Below are 15,449 nucleotides of genomic sequence, written 5' to 3'. Positions count from 1 at the left end.
TCATTGTCCCTGAGTTCCCTTTCCTACAATGCCGCCAGTCCATCCAGTTCCCTCTATTCTCTGTTGCCACTTTGCCAGTCCAGACCTCCGTCATTTTCCTGGAGCCTTCTAGTGAGTGTTTCTCGTCTGCGTCTCCATCCTGCTCCATGGTCTATACTACCCAGCCGGTGGCCCTGAAACACAAGAGGGACATTGTCATTTCCTTTCCCTGAACTCGCCAGTGGCTCCCCGTTGCCTTTAGGATCTCATTCCAGTACCAGAGGATGCTCTCATGGATCTCACCTCTGTTCCCTATGGGGTCAAGAACTGCTAGCCTTCTAGGCTGGCTTCCACAGATGCCCACATGCTGCTGGCATACCATACTTCCTCTGTCTGAGTCACCCCCGTCCCTGTCTGGTTACATCTCTACTTCAGCTGAACCGATGTCTTCTTGGAGCAGCCTCAATCTCGTTAGGACAGTCACCAGCTCTCCCAGTGTGTCCCCACTGTTACCCTTGCCAGTGTCTTGGGATCTGGATTATTTATTCCTGACTTTACCATAAACCCACCTGAGTGTAGATGAGATTAGTGTTTCTGAAGTGAGTGTGGTTCAGATGACTCAGGGGGCAACCTCTTTCCTCTCTGCTGTGAGATTCCCGTGTCATCCTCCTTCCCATCTGCCATATGTACATCTCTCTAGTCTCTGAACATCTGTCCTTCCAGGGATGTCTCCGGGGAATCTGGAACTGAGTTGATGGCTATCTTCTCCCTCCCCACCCCACTACTGAAGAGTCACCAGGGCGATGAGAACCTACTTATCGTTTAGTGTCCTCTACCTTTGTGTGGCGGGCTGGGAACTTGAAGCTCGGAGAAATAGTTTGACCTTGTGGTTCAGGTGGCCTTGGGCTCCGGTCTTGCATTATGACATGGGGAAAGTTAACACCTCTCTCTCTCTCTCTCTCTCTCTCTCTCTCTCTCTCTCTCAGCTTTGTTGAGAAGCAAGTCCTATTATATAGCATAACTCCCATTAAAGTGCATATTTCAGGACTCTGTGCGCACTCACAGACTGGCATAACCATCCCTGGATACTTATATCTTATATCCCGTTACCTCACGTACGTGCTTGAGGAATCACGGTAGGGACTGGGGAGGATTTGATGGAGAACATGTGTGTGGAGGGGTTGATATTGTGCTGGGCCAGTGGGATTGCACATCAGACCAGTGGTGATGCTGAGGTTGGCATGACACCTGCCTCCCTGACGGCCCCAGTCCTGGCCACTTCTGGTGGTGATTTGAGGAGGTGTGAAAGGGGAGACAGTAAGAGCTGTCATTGTTGTAAAGGTGCTGACTTGGTGCCAAATGTGGAGGCTCATGCCTGTAGTCCCAGCATTTAGGAGGTTGAGGGAGGGGGATCTTGAGTTCTAGGTTAGCCTGGATACATAGTGAGGCCCTGTCAAAAGAAAAACAAATAAAACGCCGAGTTGGTTAGTAACCGAGCCCCATTTCCACCTTGAACTTTCTGAATCAGACATTGCCAAGGAAGTGCCCAGAAATCAGCATTTTTCTTTTCAAGACAAGGTCTCAGCGTAGTCAAGGATGACCTTGAGTTTCTGAACCTCTTGCTTATACCTTGTGAGTGCTGGGATTACAGGCATGTGCCACTATTAACAAGCCTTTGGGGAGTTCTGGTGTCTTCTGTAGTTTGAGAACCATGGATCTAAGCAAATATCTACCTTTCTCTCCCTAATCTTCCTGAATGGGTAGGAGGAATAGTTGCAGAATGGGGTATAGGGAACAGGAAAGACCGTGATAGGCCTCCTGACAAGCCTACAGGCTGCCCCCATCTGCTACAACTCTAACTCCAGGTTGGCTAAGAGGATAGATACATGGGCCCACTTGCCCACAGATGGGATACATAGAGATGTAGCAGAAAGGAGCCTCCAGTCTGACGCTCTGCTAGGGAAGTAGCAAAGGCCCTGGCCAGCCAGGACCTGTATACCATCTCTACTCTTGTAGCTGGAGAAACTGAGCCCCAGAGGGGCCGAAAACAATCCTCAGGTAATCCTATTTGTCATATGATGAAGTCATACACCAGCGTGGCCAGACTTCCTCCATCTGCTAAGCTCTAAACATTGAGCTTGTGTTTCTCCAAGAGCATCTGGCATCTCTTATGTCATGGCTAAGGCCAAGGCAGCATTGAGACCAGAAGCTGAAGAGGGTCTAGCCTCAGCCCTGCCACTGAGTCACTGTGGGATCTTAAACAAATCTGTCAGTCTTGGGTCTCATGTCTTCACCTTGAAGATAGGAATAATTATTCAGGTAACAGGACAGGGTGTTGTTCGTCATTAGTTTGAACACATCCTTTCAAATGAATTGAGGGCCTAGGGTAAAAAAGTTCCTATTCCTGTCAGTGATAAAGGGAAGAGAAGATAAAATTCAGGGTTTTGTTGTTGCTATAGACAGAGTCTTGACTCATACCCAGCTGGTATGGAACTTACGATATAGATCAGGCTGGCCCTTAAATTGTGCTGATCTTCCTGCTTTTAAGAGTGCTGGGAGCCGGGCGGTGGTGGCGCACGCCTTTAATCACAGCACTCGGGAGGCAGAGCCAGGCGGATCTCTGTGAGTTCAAGGCCAGCCTGGGCTACCAAGTGAGTTCCAGGAAAGGCGCAAAGCTACACAGAGAAACCCTGTCTCGAAAAACCAAAAAAAAAAAAAAAAAAAAAAAGGAAGAGTGCTGGGATTAAAGGTGTACACTGCCACTCTCAGCCAGTTCAAGGGAGCTGGGGTGTTGCAGTGAGTGAGTAAGAGAGCAGAGAGGATTAGGTGCAGAGGTGGGCGGGCAGGCTTGGGGTGAGGGTAGGCCTCTGAGGGCCTTGCTGGCAATGCTGAAGAGTTTGACCTTCGCTTTCCAAGCGACACCTCCTAGTCCTTCCCAACAGTCCACCAACTGAGAACCAAGAATTCAAATATATGAACCTATGGGAGCCTGTTTCATTCAAATCACCATGAGACCATAGGATCTGAGAATGGAGCTGGACAACTGAGCCCTTAATGGAGGGTACAAATAAATGGACGTATGTTAGTTTGTTATTATCTAAGCAGTCCATATTCATTCTTTAAAAAAAAAACAAAAAAACAAAAAAAACAATCTTAGGTAGCACAGATAGGCAACAAAAGCAAAAACCCAATCACTTCATTTTTGCTCGACCAGAGATGAGCCTGCCACTATTGGTGCATATGTAAAAGGTATCTTTTTAATCACCATGATCACATGACCCTTCAGGTTCTGTAACCTGCTTTTCTGGCTTAGTCTACTGTGGATAGTTGATGCCCGTGTAACTATTGGAATAGCAAGAAAAAAAGGAATTCTGGAAGTGCTCCACAGAGAACTACAGATGCCCACGGCAGCCCGAGGGCTCACTGACAGCTGAGAAAGGCAGTGGAGGAACTGGGCTAGAGCAAAGGCCCGTAATGTTCCCACCACAGCCCTGCACACCCCTCCTCTGTGTCAGCTGCAGCTCCCATTCCAGGTAGCCTGGCTGCTGCTGGTCCTGCGGTTGGTACTGGAGCTGAGGGGTGGAGGGGGTGCGTCCCTCCCCACTGGCCTTGTGTCTTTGCTGACTCAGCTCTGGGCTGGGACTGACCGCAGAGGCCTCCATCTTTTTTCATCTCAAGTCCCTACCGACAGCTGCTTCTTGCCTCCTTGATCCAGGGGCATTTCCTGTGATGCAGCACCAGATCCTGCCCTTCAAGGAGTTGTAAGTGGGCCAGGGCCCAGCCAGACCCTACTCTCAATTGCCCATCAGCCCATGTAACAGAGAAGGAGGCTGAGTAAAGAGGTCGGTGGTTTTCCTAGGTTACACATAACTCTCTCTCTCTCTCTCTCTCTCTCTCTCTCTCTCTCACACACACACACACACACACACACACACACACACAAGTGTGCATGCATGCTTGAACAGAAATAAAAATAAGTGGAAAGAGATTTGGGCTGGGCATGGTGTTGCACACTTGTAATCCTAGTACTAGGAAGGCAGAGACAGGAGAGGAAGATAAGAGTTCGAGGCTAGCCTGGGCTACATAGCAAGACCCTGTCTCAAAAATTAACAAAAGAAAGAGCAAGCCGGGGCGGTGGTGGCGCACGCCTTTAATCCCAGCACTCGGGAGGCAGATGCAGTCGGATCTTTGTGAGTTCAAGGCCAGCCTGGTCTACAGAGCAAGATCTAGGAAAGGTGCAAAGCTACACAGAGAAACCCTGTCTCGAAAAACCAAAAAGAAAAAAAAAAGGAAAGAAAGAAAGAAAGAAAGAAAGAAAGAAAGAAAGAAAGAAAGAGCAGCCCCTGGGGCACATACAGGAAGGCAGGCTCTGGAAGGGGACTCTGAAGAGGAAGCCGTGAGTAGGAGTCAGGTTCTGGGACAGGTAGAGTGTGTTAGGGCTGAAGGTGTGCAGGGGCTCTGGCGGTGAGGCAGCAATAGAGCTCTGAGGACATGTGGGAAGGCTGGCGGGTCAGTGCGTTGCGATGCGTTTCCAGGGAACAAGCTCATTCCTTCTGGTGTTTTCTGGGGCAAGTGCCTGCTTAACACGCCTCGTTCCAAAGAGCCCACACTCCCCTCGCTATACCTGCAGCCTGCCCGTGTGTATACATGCCTCAAGGCATCTGCTTATGGACTCTCCCTCACTTCCTCTCAGCTGGGGACTCCTGGCTCCAATCTCAGGTCATCCCTGGAAATACTCAACAACCTCGGGTGAAGCCCTTTCCTGCTGTAGACTGTTGTTTCTTCATGTGCAGCTGACGAGGGAAATGTGGCATGAGTTACATTCTAGAGTTCCCGTCTAACAGGGCCGCTTGGTAGCTTCATGCTGCCCACAGAGTCGTCCCAGGCCTTCGTCCCCAGCCCCTCACTACCTGATCCCCTTTTCCTTCATCCCTGTGTTGCTGTGTGTGTGTGTGTGTGTGTGTGTGTGTGTGTGTGTGTGTGTGGTGATGGGTGTGAGTGTCTACTTGTGGAGACCAAAGGAAGACATCGTATGCCCTATGATATCATTCTCTGCCTCATTCCCTTGGGACGGGGTCCTTCGGTGATCCAGAAGCTCACTGTTTTAACTGAACTGACTGGCCCGTGAGCTGTTGGGATCTGCCTGTCTGATCCCAAAACTAGGGTTGTGGACACATGTGGTCACGCCCAGCCTTTTTACGTGCGTCTTCGGGATTCAAACAGGGGCCCTTAAGCCCGTACAGTGAGCGCTGTCACGGGGCCACCTCCCCAGCCCCTCTCTTCTCTAGCGGACTCATTACGAATTCCATAAGAACACGGAGGTAGAGCAGCTGTTCCTATTCTTCAGTTGAGGCTCCAGCTTCTGAGCGCTGTTGACCTTTGGAACACTTTTCTTGGGCCATAAAATGGAGCCCGGAGCCAAGGCTGGTGGGTGGCTAAGCCCAGGGAAACACAGCCTCTGTTTTCTTGCTAGCCCGGACAAAACCGGGAGGCTTCCTCCCCAAGTCTCAGTCACATTAGTGTTGTCCAGAGAGGGCTTGGGAGGTGTCTGTGCTCAGCAGCCTGCAGCTTGCCTGTCCGTGACTCTGTTTTCCAAAGAATTCCACCCAAATCTTGAGTCTCCTAACTCTGCGACCCTGCCAGGGGACCCTCAGTTATTCTGTACCCCCAACCATCTAACCTTTCCTATCATGCTCTAATTGCAGATTTTTGCTAGTCTTCAGCTGCCTGGTGCTGTCCGTGCTGTCCACTATCCAGGAGCACCAGGAACTTGCCAACGAGTGTCTTCTCATCTTGGTGAGTGCTGGGAGTCCCCTTTAGAGTCTCCTCCAAGCCCGAGCAGCATATGACATAGCACCTCCCACCTGAGGAGAGAGGCCTCCTAGACTGCGGTCAGGGAGCAGACTGCTGCTCCTCTCTGGCTATCATTCCCGGCTTTGTAGCTGGTGCAGGGGGATCTCCTGTTCTAAGTGAGGCCTGAGGATGGGCCCAGGATGGACTAGGTGAGCAGGCTCCATTCTGTACCAGAGCAGAAACAAACCTCACCCTGTTAAACAAAAACACCCATAGAAGGCCTTCTGCCAAAGGAGAGCCGCCCTTAATGTCACTCAATCAGGGCTAAGAGTGTAGAATGGTTGGAAGGCTGAGGGCAGGGAGAAGAAATGCAGGCATCTTATGGAGCTAGACATTTGTGTATGGGGGCAGACTTGGGCTTCTCTTCTCCCTGGAGGACAAAGAGGAGGTCACCTCCCTTCTAGAATCCTCTCAAATCTTTCCAGGTATAAGAGGGACCTAACCAGGTGCCGGTGTTCCTAACATAGGGTTGGGCTCTGATCTGGGTCCTGGTCCCCCGCAGGAATTCGTCATGATTGTGGTCTTTGGCTTGGAGTATATAATCCGCGTCTGGTCGGCTGGCTGCTGTTGCCGCTACAGAGGATGGCAGGGTCGCTTCCGCTTCGCCAGGAAACCTTTCTGTGTCATCGGTATAAGCCTTCCCTACCCTGCCCCACCCCAAGCCTCAGGGAGGCATTTTAATCTCATCCTTGACCCCGATCCTGGCTTCTCATGAATTTAGTGGACCCTCCAAATCTGCACCCCCTCCCCCATTACGGTCCCAGGAGTCCCAGACCCCAGGTCTTGACACGAGGTGGGCTGGTCACTTCGACACCTCTGCCCTGCAGACTTCATCGTGTTCGTGGCCTCGGTGGCGGTGATCGCCGCGGGCACACAGGGCAACATCTTTGCCACGTCCGCGTTGCGCAGTATGCGCTTCCTGCAGATCCTGCGCATGGTGCGTATGGACCGCCGTGGCGGCACCTGGAAGCTGCTGGGCTCGGTGGTCTACGCGCACAGTAAGGTGAGGCTGGGGAAAGGGGCGGGGGAACGAAGCTCCTGGAAACTACCCGAGGTGCAAGCAAGAGGCGGAGCTGGGGCGGGGCCAACGCTGGGGCAAGCGGGGCCTGGAGCCAGGCCGAGGCGGCCTAGTCAAGGACTGATGCGGGATAGGCCTACTTTGAGCCAAGAACAATCAGGGCTTGGCAGGGGCGTGGCCTATCTGAGGAAAGGGGCTGGAGCTGAGCAGGGGTGGGGCCTAATAATGAGAGCCCTGAGGAGGGGGCGGGGCCTACGCGGGGCGGGGGGTGGGTGTCGAGGCGGCTGGAGCCAGCAGGGGCGGGGCTTAGGCAGGGCCTGAGAGGTAGAGCTTAAGGATCACATCTGCAAGCACCTTGGTTTGGACAGGACTGCTCCCAATGAAGTGGGGAAACTGGGTAGGTCCTAAGGGTGAGTCTGGGAAGGGATCAGACGGGTTGAAGCCCGAAAAGATTAAGGACAGGCCTGGGGTCTGGCTCTGGGGGTTTCTGAGAAGGCCGGGCAGGGGCTCCTTCCTTGAAGAAGGGGGAGACTGGAGAAGTGTGTGCAGCTTTATCCCCTGACAGGTACCTCTCCTTTTTCCCTCAGGAGCTGATCACCGCCTGGTACATCGGGTTCCTGGTGCTCATCTTTGCCTCTTTCCTCGTCTACCTGGCTGAGAAGGATGCCAACTCTGACTTCTCCTCCTATGCTGACTCGCTCTGGTGGGGGACGGTGCGTGAGGGTCTGTGCAGGTCCGCCCTTCCCCCTAAGAGCTTCCCTGGACACTTCCCAGGTTCTGTTCCCTTACTGCGGTGCCCCAGCTCAGGCTTAGGTTGGCACTTCTGAGACTAGTCCCTATGCTAGCCCCTAGCTACTCTGTTGGGCCTGTTTGTGCCCCACATCCAGCCCTTCACTCAGCCCTTGTGACCTGTATACTGCTTTTCCTTAACTAGCGTGAGAACCCATCTGTACCCCTCCAGTCTCTCTGAGAAGTCCTTGAGATCAGTCCCTATGGCCGCTGTGGGAGTTTGTCGGGGAAACCCTTCTCTGGTCCTCAGTTTTCTACTTGCGTTTGCTGTACCTTCAAGTCCTTGTGGCTGGCCGCTATGCCCAGTCCTATGGGTAACCTGTTTGTATCTCCAGATTACACTGACGACCATTGGCTATGGTGACAAGACACCACACACATGGCTGGGCAGGGTTCTGGCTGCCGGCTTCGCCTTACTGGGCATCTCCTTCTTTGCCCTGCCTGCCGTGAGTTCTCTGCTGGTTGGAGAGGGGGGCTGGGGCCAAGACCTAACCAGCCTATCCTAAATTTGCCTTAGGCAACCTGGGGTACCTCAGATGGGCAGGTATGGGAACGTTTTAGTAGGCCTCTTGTCCTCCTTTCTACATTACCTGTAGCCATGCCCTATCCCCATAGGGTATCCTGGGCTCTGGCTTCGCCCTGAAGGTCCAGGAGCAGCATAGGCAGAAGCACTTTGAGAAGCGGAGGATGCCAGCAGCCAACCTCATCCAGGTACGTGGTGCCTAGGAGGCCCTGTGCTTGTCAGCCCTGTGTGCTGACCCATGTGTCCCAACTTAAGAACTACAAGTCAACTTCAAAGCTCAGAGAGGGACGGGACTTTGGGGGAGGCGGTGTCTTAGTAAGGGTTTTTGTTGCTGTGACGAGACACATGACCACTGTAACTCTTATAAAGGAAAAACATTTAATTAGGGTGGCTCATTTACAGTTTCAGAGGTTCAGTCCATTATCATTATGATAGGAGCATGGCATTATGAAGGCAGATTGTAGCTGAGAATCCTACATCTTACAGGCAACAGGAAGTTGACTGACTCACTGGGCAGGATCCTGAGCATAGGAAACCTCAAAGCCAGCCCCACAGCGACACACTTCCTCCAACAAGACTATAGCCACTCCAACAAAGCCACACCTCCTAATAGTGCCACTCCCTATGAGATTATGGGAGCCAATTACATTCATACCTCCATGAGAGGGTCACATGCCACATTACAGAGCTGGGATGCTGGCTGAGTTATCAGTAATGTTCCCCTGCAGCAAATAGCTGGTTTTTTTCAGGGTGACTCCCTAGAGCCACCCTGTTGCCACCTGTGGCCATGACCTGGAATGGGGAGAGCCTGTACAAGAGTCCCCCATCTCCTAATGGAGACCTAACTCTGCCATCTTGAAACTGGGTAGTTGTCAGCCTGCTCCACTCCTGGTGCCTTGATATACTCACTGTGTCCTTAGGAAGTCGTATAATAAGAAGATGGTCCAAAGTTGGACTTTTAGAATTGCCAGCATTTAATGGGCAGGTGAGAAGGGAGCCAGCCAAGGAAATAGAGGGGGAGTGGCCAGGGATGGGAGCAGGTGTAGGAACCCAGGGCCATATGACCTCAACTTCCCTCAGTGTGATGGACGCGGTTTGAGTGGGCTCTGATCTGTGATCCTGTCGCTGCCTTGGCTTCTCTCCAGCGTAGGGACGTGCAGGAGAACTCCCTGTAGGAAATAGCTGAGGAATCCTGACACAGCACACTTTGGCCTGCTCCCCAGCAACCTCTGACCCCCAGACCCAAGCCTGACTCGGCCCCTCCTTATCTCTCCTTCCCAGGGTACAACCCCTTCTCCCCCCCCTGCTATCTCCGACTACCAGCCCGGCCTTTTCTTCTTAGCATCCCTTGGGGCACAATGGCCACGGTCCTCTGGGAGCTGGCCTCCCTAGAGGCATTGTAGGGGCAAGCAGCTGGCACTGTCCCTGCTGAGAGACAGCTGGTATTGTGGTACCCATAATTAATGAGAGCTCTGGCAGCTGCTCCCCGGCCCATGCCAGGGACCCAGGCAAGCAGGAAGTAAAAATATTTCTGTCTTAGGAAGGCGCCAGGCTGGTGAGGTCACTCGTGGCAACCCCTTAAGGACAAGAGGCACCCAAAGGAGGGGAGGCATCTGGGGCTACCCCAATTCTGCTTTGTCCTGCCTAACGGTCTCCATATCTCCCTGCCCTGGTGGATCAGTCCACTCACAGTCCTTCCCAGACTCTTTTTACCTGGATGGAGAGAGGCAGTTTTTTCTCTCTCATCTAACTGTAGTTCCTTCTGCTGTAGAGTCCGTGACTGTTGAAGAGTTTGTGGTCAGTAATCTTCCCTGCTCTCCCTCAGGCCTTAGTAGTCCCGTGGTAGCAGTAGGAAACTGATGGAAATACAGGGGACTCGCTGTTTGTAAAGCCAATCACTCAGTCAACATTTCCTCCCCAAACATTTGCAGAACCACCTGCGTGTGCCAGATACTGTACTTGGCACTGGGGATGCAGTGATGCCCAAGACGCAGCTTATGAAGAAAGACACTAACCAGACACTGTGAATGTATACTTAGCTAAGGGAGCTAACGGGACGGCTTAAAGGAGCCTGGCCATAAGTGTGCCAGGCAATGAGTTTGGCGTTGGATAGACATCTGTCCATTTCATATTCATAATAGTTTGTTAGGTCAACAATGGTCAGTCTAGCCTGCACGGAAAAATGGGTTAGAAACCCATGCCTGCCTGACCACAGACCCCAGCTCTTACCCAGGGCTTGTAAGCCCCTGGCTCTGGTGCCAATTTACTGGGTCACCTTGAGGAAGTCACTTCTGGGTCTTGGCTTCTTGGCTGGCCCTGCTGGTGGCTATGGAATTAGACTTGGCCTCTGGTCCTGACATTAATCTCAGCTGGCCTGGGACTGGGTTCGCTCAGGGGTGGAGGGCTGATGGGTGGCTAAGGACTTCTATGGCACCCCATTCTCCCCACGCCTCCAGGCTGCATGGCGCCTGTACTCCACTGACACAAGCCGGGCCTACTTGACAGCCACCTGGTACTACTATGACAGTATTCTCCCGTCTTTCAGGTAGGTGCTGCTGGAGTGGGAGCGGGTAGGGACTGGCACTGATTCCCCTTGAGAAGATGCCCTCAGGGTTAAGAAAGGAGATTGCTCCCAACAGAGCATTTGGGGCTGGCGCTTCAGGTCCTGCATAATTTGGAGTCTGGTTGGTCCTCTCCCCAACTCTTCTGTGCCCACTGGGCTCAGGGTATCGGTGCAGCTTTGCCCCTGAAGCTGAGCCCCACACATGGAGTGCTGCCAGACTCACCAATAGGTGATGCCACCTAGGGAAGCGACAGCCAGCTCACCCCCCCCTCAGTCCTGAGTGGGGGTACATTAGCCTTGTACCAACCAATGTATCGCTGGTTAGAGAGGATGCTATGGCAGAAACGTGTGCCTGCCCCAGAGCCCCTGTGTGTGACTGTGTGGCCCCTGTTACTGTTCTGGGCAGCAACCTCTGAGGCCAGCAGTGAGTCTGTTCTGCTGGCCCAGGCTGGGCTCAGGCTGAATGGGGGCGGCTCTGTGCCGGAGGTTATTAATAGCATCATCAAGGTGCGTGGAGCCAGGTGCCTGGCCAGGCCCTGGGGCAGGAGTGAAGACTGCAGAGCCGGCTTGGCTGGCTCAGTCCCACGGGCAGGATGGCATGGAGTGCGTGCTAGTCCGGGCTGCTGTGCTCAGCGCTTCTCTCCACCGTCTTTGCCTCATTAGTTATCCTCGAGCAGCTGTTGCGTGATCCCACTTGCCCGCACCCGCACCTGGCCCCCTCTTGCTCCCTCCCTGTCCCACAGGCTTCCCAGGGGAGGAGCAGGAGGTAGAGGCTGGAAAGGGGGCTCCCCACATCACTCCTCCCTCTCCCCATCTCCACACCCGGCGGCGGAGGCTAGCTCCTACCTCAGAGGCAGAGCTGGAGGCTGGATTTGAAGCAGCCCCTTTGGGAAGGAGGGGGATGTTCGAAGGGATCAAGGCCAAGCAAGAGAGGGAACAGGGACTGGATCCTTAGAAATTGTCGTGGAAGTATGGGAACTCTGGATGGGGTAGCCTGGGTTTCCTGGTAAGAGGAACAGAGCCTGGTCTGGAGATTTGGGCTCCGTTGGAAAGGCAGGTGAGGGGTGAGGGGTGGCTACCTTCCTTCCTGGTTATGGCAATAGGAAATGACCCAGAGATAGCCAACCCAATCCCATTTCCAGGAACTCCATGGTAGGAGGGACACCACAGGGCAGGGAAGCTGGACTGGCCACCCTATTAAATCTGTCCTCAGCTCCGGTTTCTCCTAAAATCCCAGTCAGGCTGGGAGACTAAGGATTTCAGAGCTGCTGCTGGCCACACATCTCCACGAAGAGGAGCAGCGTCAGCTAGATTCGAGCTCCCTCTAAGTGTGGGTGCTTTGGAGTTGTGCCCAACCTGCATAACCATACCTAGATTCCTTCCGATTTCCCAGAAACTCCTGCAAAGGGGGGAGAAAGCTAGCGTCTCCACCCTGCCTGTTCTGACCTGGGGTTATTTGTGAGTGCCCTGAGGGGGTGGCTCAAGACTTGGCAGGATCTGAGCTCAGTAGCTCTGGGCCCACTGGGTGAGGTGGGTGGTGTCCCGAAAGCCCTGCCTGTAGCTGATGGCGCCCTCTCCTGCAGAGAGCTGGCCCTCTTGTTTGAGCACGTACAACGGGCCCGCAATGGGGGCCTACGGCCCCTGGAGGTGAGGCGGGCGCCAGTACCTGATGGAGCGCCCTCTCGCTACCCGCCCGTTGCCACCTGCCACCGGCCGGGCAGCGCCTCCTTCTGCCCTGGGGAAAGGTAGGGGCCCCTGGAGGCCACCACCTCCTCTTGCTTCTCCTCTTCCTTTTCCATTTTCTGTCTCACCCTCTCTCAGACCTCCTGCAGCCACCACACGGGTGTATGGACCTGTTTGGGGGAAATCTCTGGCATTGTTGTGAGGCCTGGTAGTTGTCGTCAGATGGCCAGACAGGTACAGACTGAGGGTCCTCTCTAGAGAGGCCACACTGGACTTACCTTTCTGTTCTCTGGGTCTCCCAGGGTCTGAGAGGGAGAGCTGTCCACACCATTCTCTCCTGTCATCTCCACCGTTCATACCATTGTCCTCTTTCTTTCTCTGTTTCCACGTCCGTCCGTCCCCCCCCCTTCCATCCCTGCACCCCCATCCCTCCCGGGAAGCTGGAGAGAGGAGGAGGCCGCTGGCCCCAGGTGCTTACGGCTCAGGTAATGGAGGGTGCTTTTCTGTTGTGGGGTGTGAGGGCAGGGACCCCCTCCCCCGGCATGCTGCTGTTCGCGGGAAGCAGATGCCTGCTGGAAGAGAGCTCTGTGACTAAGATGGCTCCAGGACCTGTGTAAAACTCCACCAGTGTCTAACACGCTTATCTCTGCAGCTCTTCTCTGCAGCTTTGCTGGGGTGGGGAGGTCACCCTGGGGCTCTCTCCTTCTGGACTGAGACACTCTTTGCTGTCCCCAACCCTCTCTCCCAACTTGACCTGGAGCTTTGGCCTGTTGAAAGAATCAAGACAAAACAACTCTTGCTTCCTCTACATGTTCCGAACTGGAGGAATCCCGGGCACATTAGGATAATGGAAGCCCCTCCTCACGTCTTAGGAAAAAGCAGTTGCTTCTGTGAGGGTTTAGCTTTGAGGTCAAGGGTCAGTTTAGTCCCCTCATGCTCTCCCCAGCTTTGCCCATCTTTTTTCCTCTGCCTCATCCCACACATCATCCTCGAACTAGCCAGGTGGACACCTGCTCCCTGAATCTGGGGTATCATTGAGCCCAGGTTCAACATTCGCAGCCAGGAAAGAGGCAAGTCCCTCTACACTCAGAGATGCTCACCTCGGCTGTGTGCCTGGAGAAAGTCAAGTAACTCTGCGCTTGGCAAAACACTGACGCTGGTCAGTGGTCAGGGTCGTGCCCAACATGCATATGGTTATGCAGGCTGCCCAGGGGCTCTGGGTTCTCTGTTTGGGGCTGAAGGGGCTTGGAGAATGGATTGATGGGGATGGTTGCTCTCAGTGAGGGCTCTTACTGGCCAGGGGCTAGACAGGTCTGGAACTTCAGGGAGAGGAATGATTGGGCAAGGTAGACTGGGAGCTCCCTCTAAGAGAAGCCCATGGTGTAACCAGACTTGGGTTCTCCATCAGTGCCTGCAGGTACCGTGCCTGCCAAACCACAACTTACAGCCAGAAACTCACAACGTTTGGCATTCTGGCAACCCTGGGCAGGGCCAAATATGTGCTCTGAGCTTCCAGTTCATTCTTGTCTTCCTTCCCCTGAATCAGAAGACACTAGAGATGGATGAGAGCTTGGGCCTTGTGCCCCTTAATGGTTCTGGGTCCCTGAGTCCTCAGAGGCCCGGGAACAGACAAACGCTGAACGCCTGGCATTATTAACACTGTGTCTATCTGCTCTGGAGTGTCTGTGTCTGTGTGTCTGATGGCGGAAGGACTCAGGAACCTGGGGTGGGGCATTGAGCTGTGGCTTTTGGATCTGTCACCAGGCTCAAACCAAGGGGCCATGTCCTTTATCTTGGCTATCTTGACCCTAGGAAATGGGGTGTAACTCCTGCTAGGATATCACACACGTGTGTACATATATATGTATATACATGCATGTGTACTCTGCTACCTCCCACCACCCACCCTGGTTTGGACACATGGAGCTTGGGGATGGCCCACACTGAGCATGTTTTCAGGAAGTGGGGCTCCAAGGAGCAGGACTTCCTGGGAATGGCATTCCCAGGACCAGGGTTTCCCTTTGAGGGTTATGGGATGCGTTCTAAAAGCCTGGCTTCCTGACCACCACATCCCATGGAGCATGGATTCAAAATGCAAAGGACAGGACTTCTCCATCCCACAGACTCAGTCACTGGAGAAGGGGCCCTGAGTTCTGCAGGCTCAACATACACCCAAGGGATCGTCTGCAGAGCCCAAGCACCTCTGCATCCTGGGATTGGGACTGGAGGGAGGCTTGAGTGGGAACCCTTCTCTCCCTCCAGCCACAGGAGACCAGCCCCATCCTGGCAGCACTCCATGCTCTAACCACCTGTCTTCTTTGTCACTAACCTCTGTTCGTGTCTTGTTCTCAACTTTCCAGCCAGATGTTTAGTAATAAGCGGAGTTTCTTTCGGATCCACGCCAGCTGGAGACCGAGGTACCCCCTCATCTGCTCCTCCTGTCCCCTTTCCTCCGTGCTCCCCCCACTTTAGGGGCTGGAGAGGGGGACAGGATGGGCCAAGGACAAGGTGCATGTGCCTGCCGCCTGCAATCTGCCTTGGGGCCCCAAGCCCCCTTGCCTCCCTGGGGTTGCCTCTGCCAGGTTTAGGGCATGTGCCTAGTGTCAGAAGGGACACTCTCGGGAGCTTTGAGGGTATGCTGGCTATGCTTCTGACCCCTGTTATCTTGGCTAAATTACTTCTCTTCTTCAGACCTGTTTCCCTTCTGTGGGATGGACAGGTTGAACTAGAGGCTCTCTGAGGGTCCTTCCCACTCTGACCTGTGCCAACCTTGGGATTGGTTCCCTGGCTCTCCACCAGCCACTTGGGAAGCCCACAGGTACCTGAAGGGGCTGTGCCCAGCACCTGCGTCACCAATTTCAGAGCCCCGGCTCTTTCAGCTGCACCACAACTACGTTTGTGGTACCTGCCCCATGCCAGGCCCCGCGCTGTGCACTGGGGAAATGGTGATGAATAAAACATGGTCCGCGGAGAGTTGCAAAGAGTAATTGTGGTTCAGGGCATTGAGCACAACACAAGAGGGAAGCAGAGGGGCTGTGGAG

At 53.8% G+C, this 15,449-nt stretch overlaps 1 protein-coding gene across 1 annotated transcript in view; it reads left to right on the top strand.

Moving 5' to 3' along the window:
* The window catches only part of Kcnq4 (potassium voltage-gated channel subfamily Q member 4), a 50,460-nt gene that overhangs the window by 22,664 nt on the left and 12,347 nt on the right, over positions 1 to 15,449 (top strand). Inside the window, exons 2-9 of the mRNA XM_059254887.1 lie at positions 5,685 to 5,775; positions 6,335 to 6,461; positions 6,660 to 6,835; positions 7,438 to 7,563; positions 7,975 to 8,085; positions 8,255 to 8,350; positions 10,619 to 10,707; positions 12,309 to 12,470. Coding sequence (XP_059110870.1) covers positions 5,685 to 5,775; positions 6,335 to 6,461; positions 6,660 to 6,835; positions 7,438 to 7,563; positions 7,975 to 8,085; positions 8,255 to 8,350; positions 10,619 to 10,707; positions 12,309 to 12,470 — 978 coding nt within the window. The remainder of the gene's footprint in view (positions 1 to 5,684; positions 5,776 to 6,334; positions 6,462 to 6,659; positions 6,836 to 7,437; positions 7,564 to 7,974; positions 8,086 to 8,254; positions 8,351 to 10,618; positions 10,708 to 12,308; positions 12,471 to 15,449) is intronic.

This window comes from Peromyscus eremicus, chromosome 2 (genome assembly GCF_949786415.1).
Source record: "Peromyscus eremicus chromosome 2, PerEre_H2_v1, whole genome shotgun sequence".
NCBI classification, from domain to species: Eukaryota; Metazoa; Chordata; class Mammalia; order Rodentia; family Cricetidae; genus Peromyscus; species Peromyscus eremicus.
This window is presented reverse-complemented; position numbering and strand designations above follow the sequence as displayed.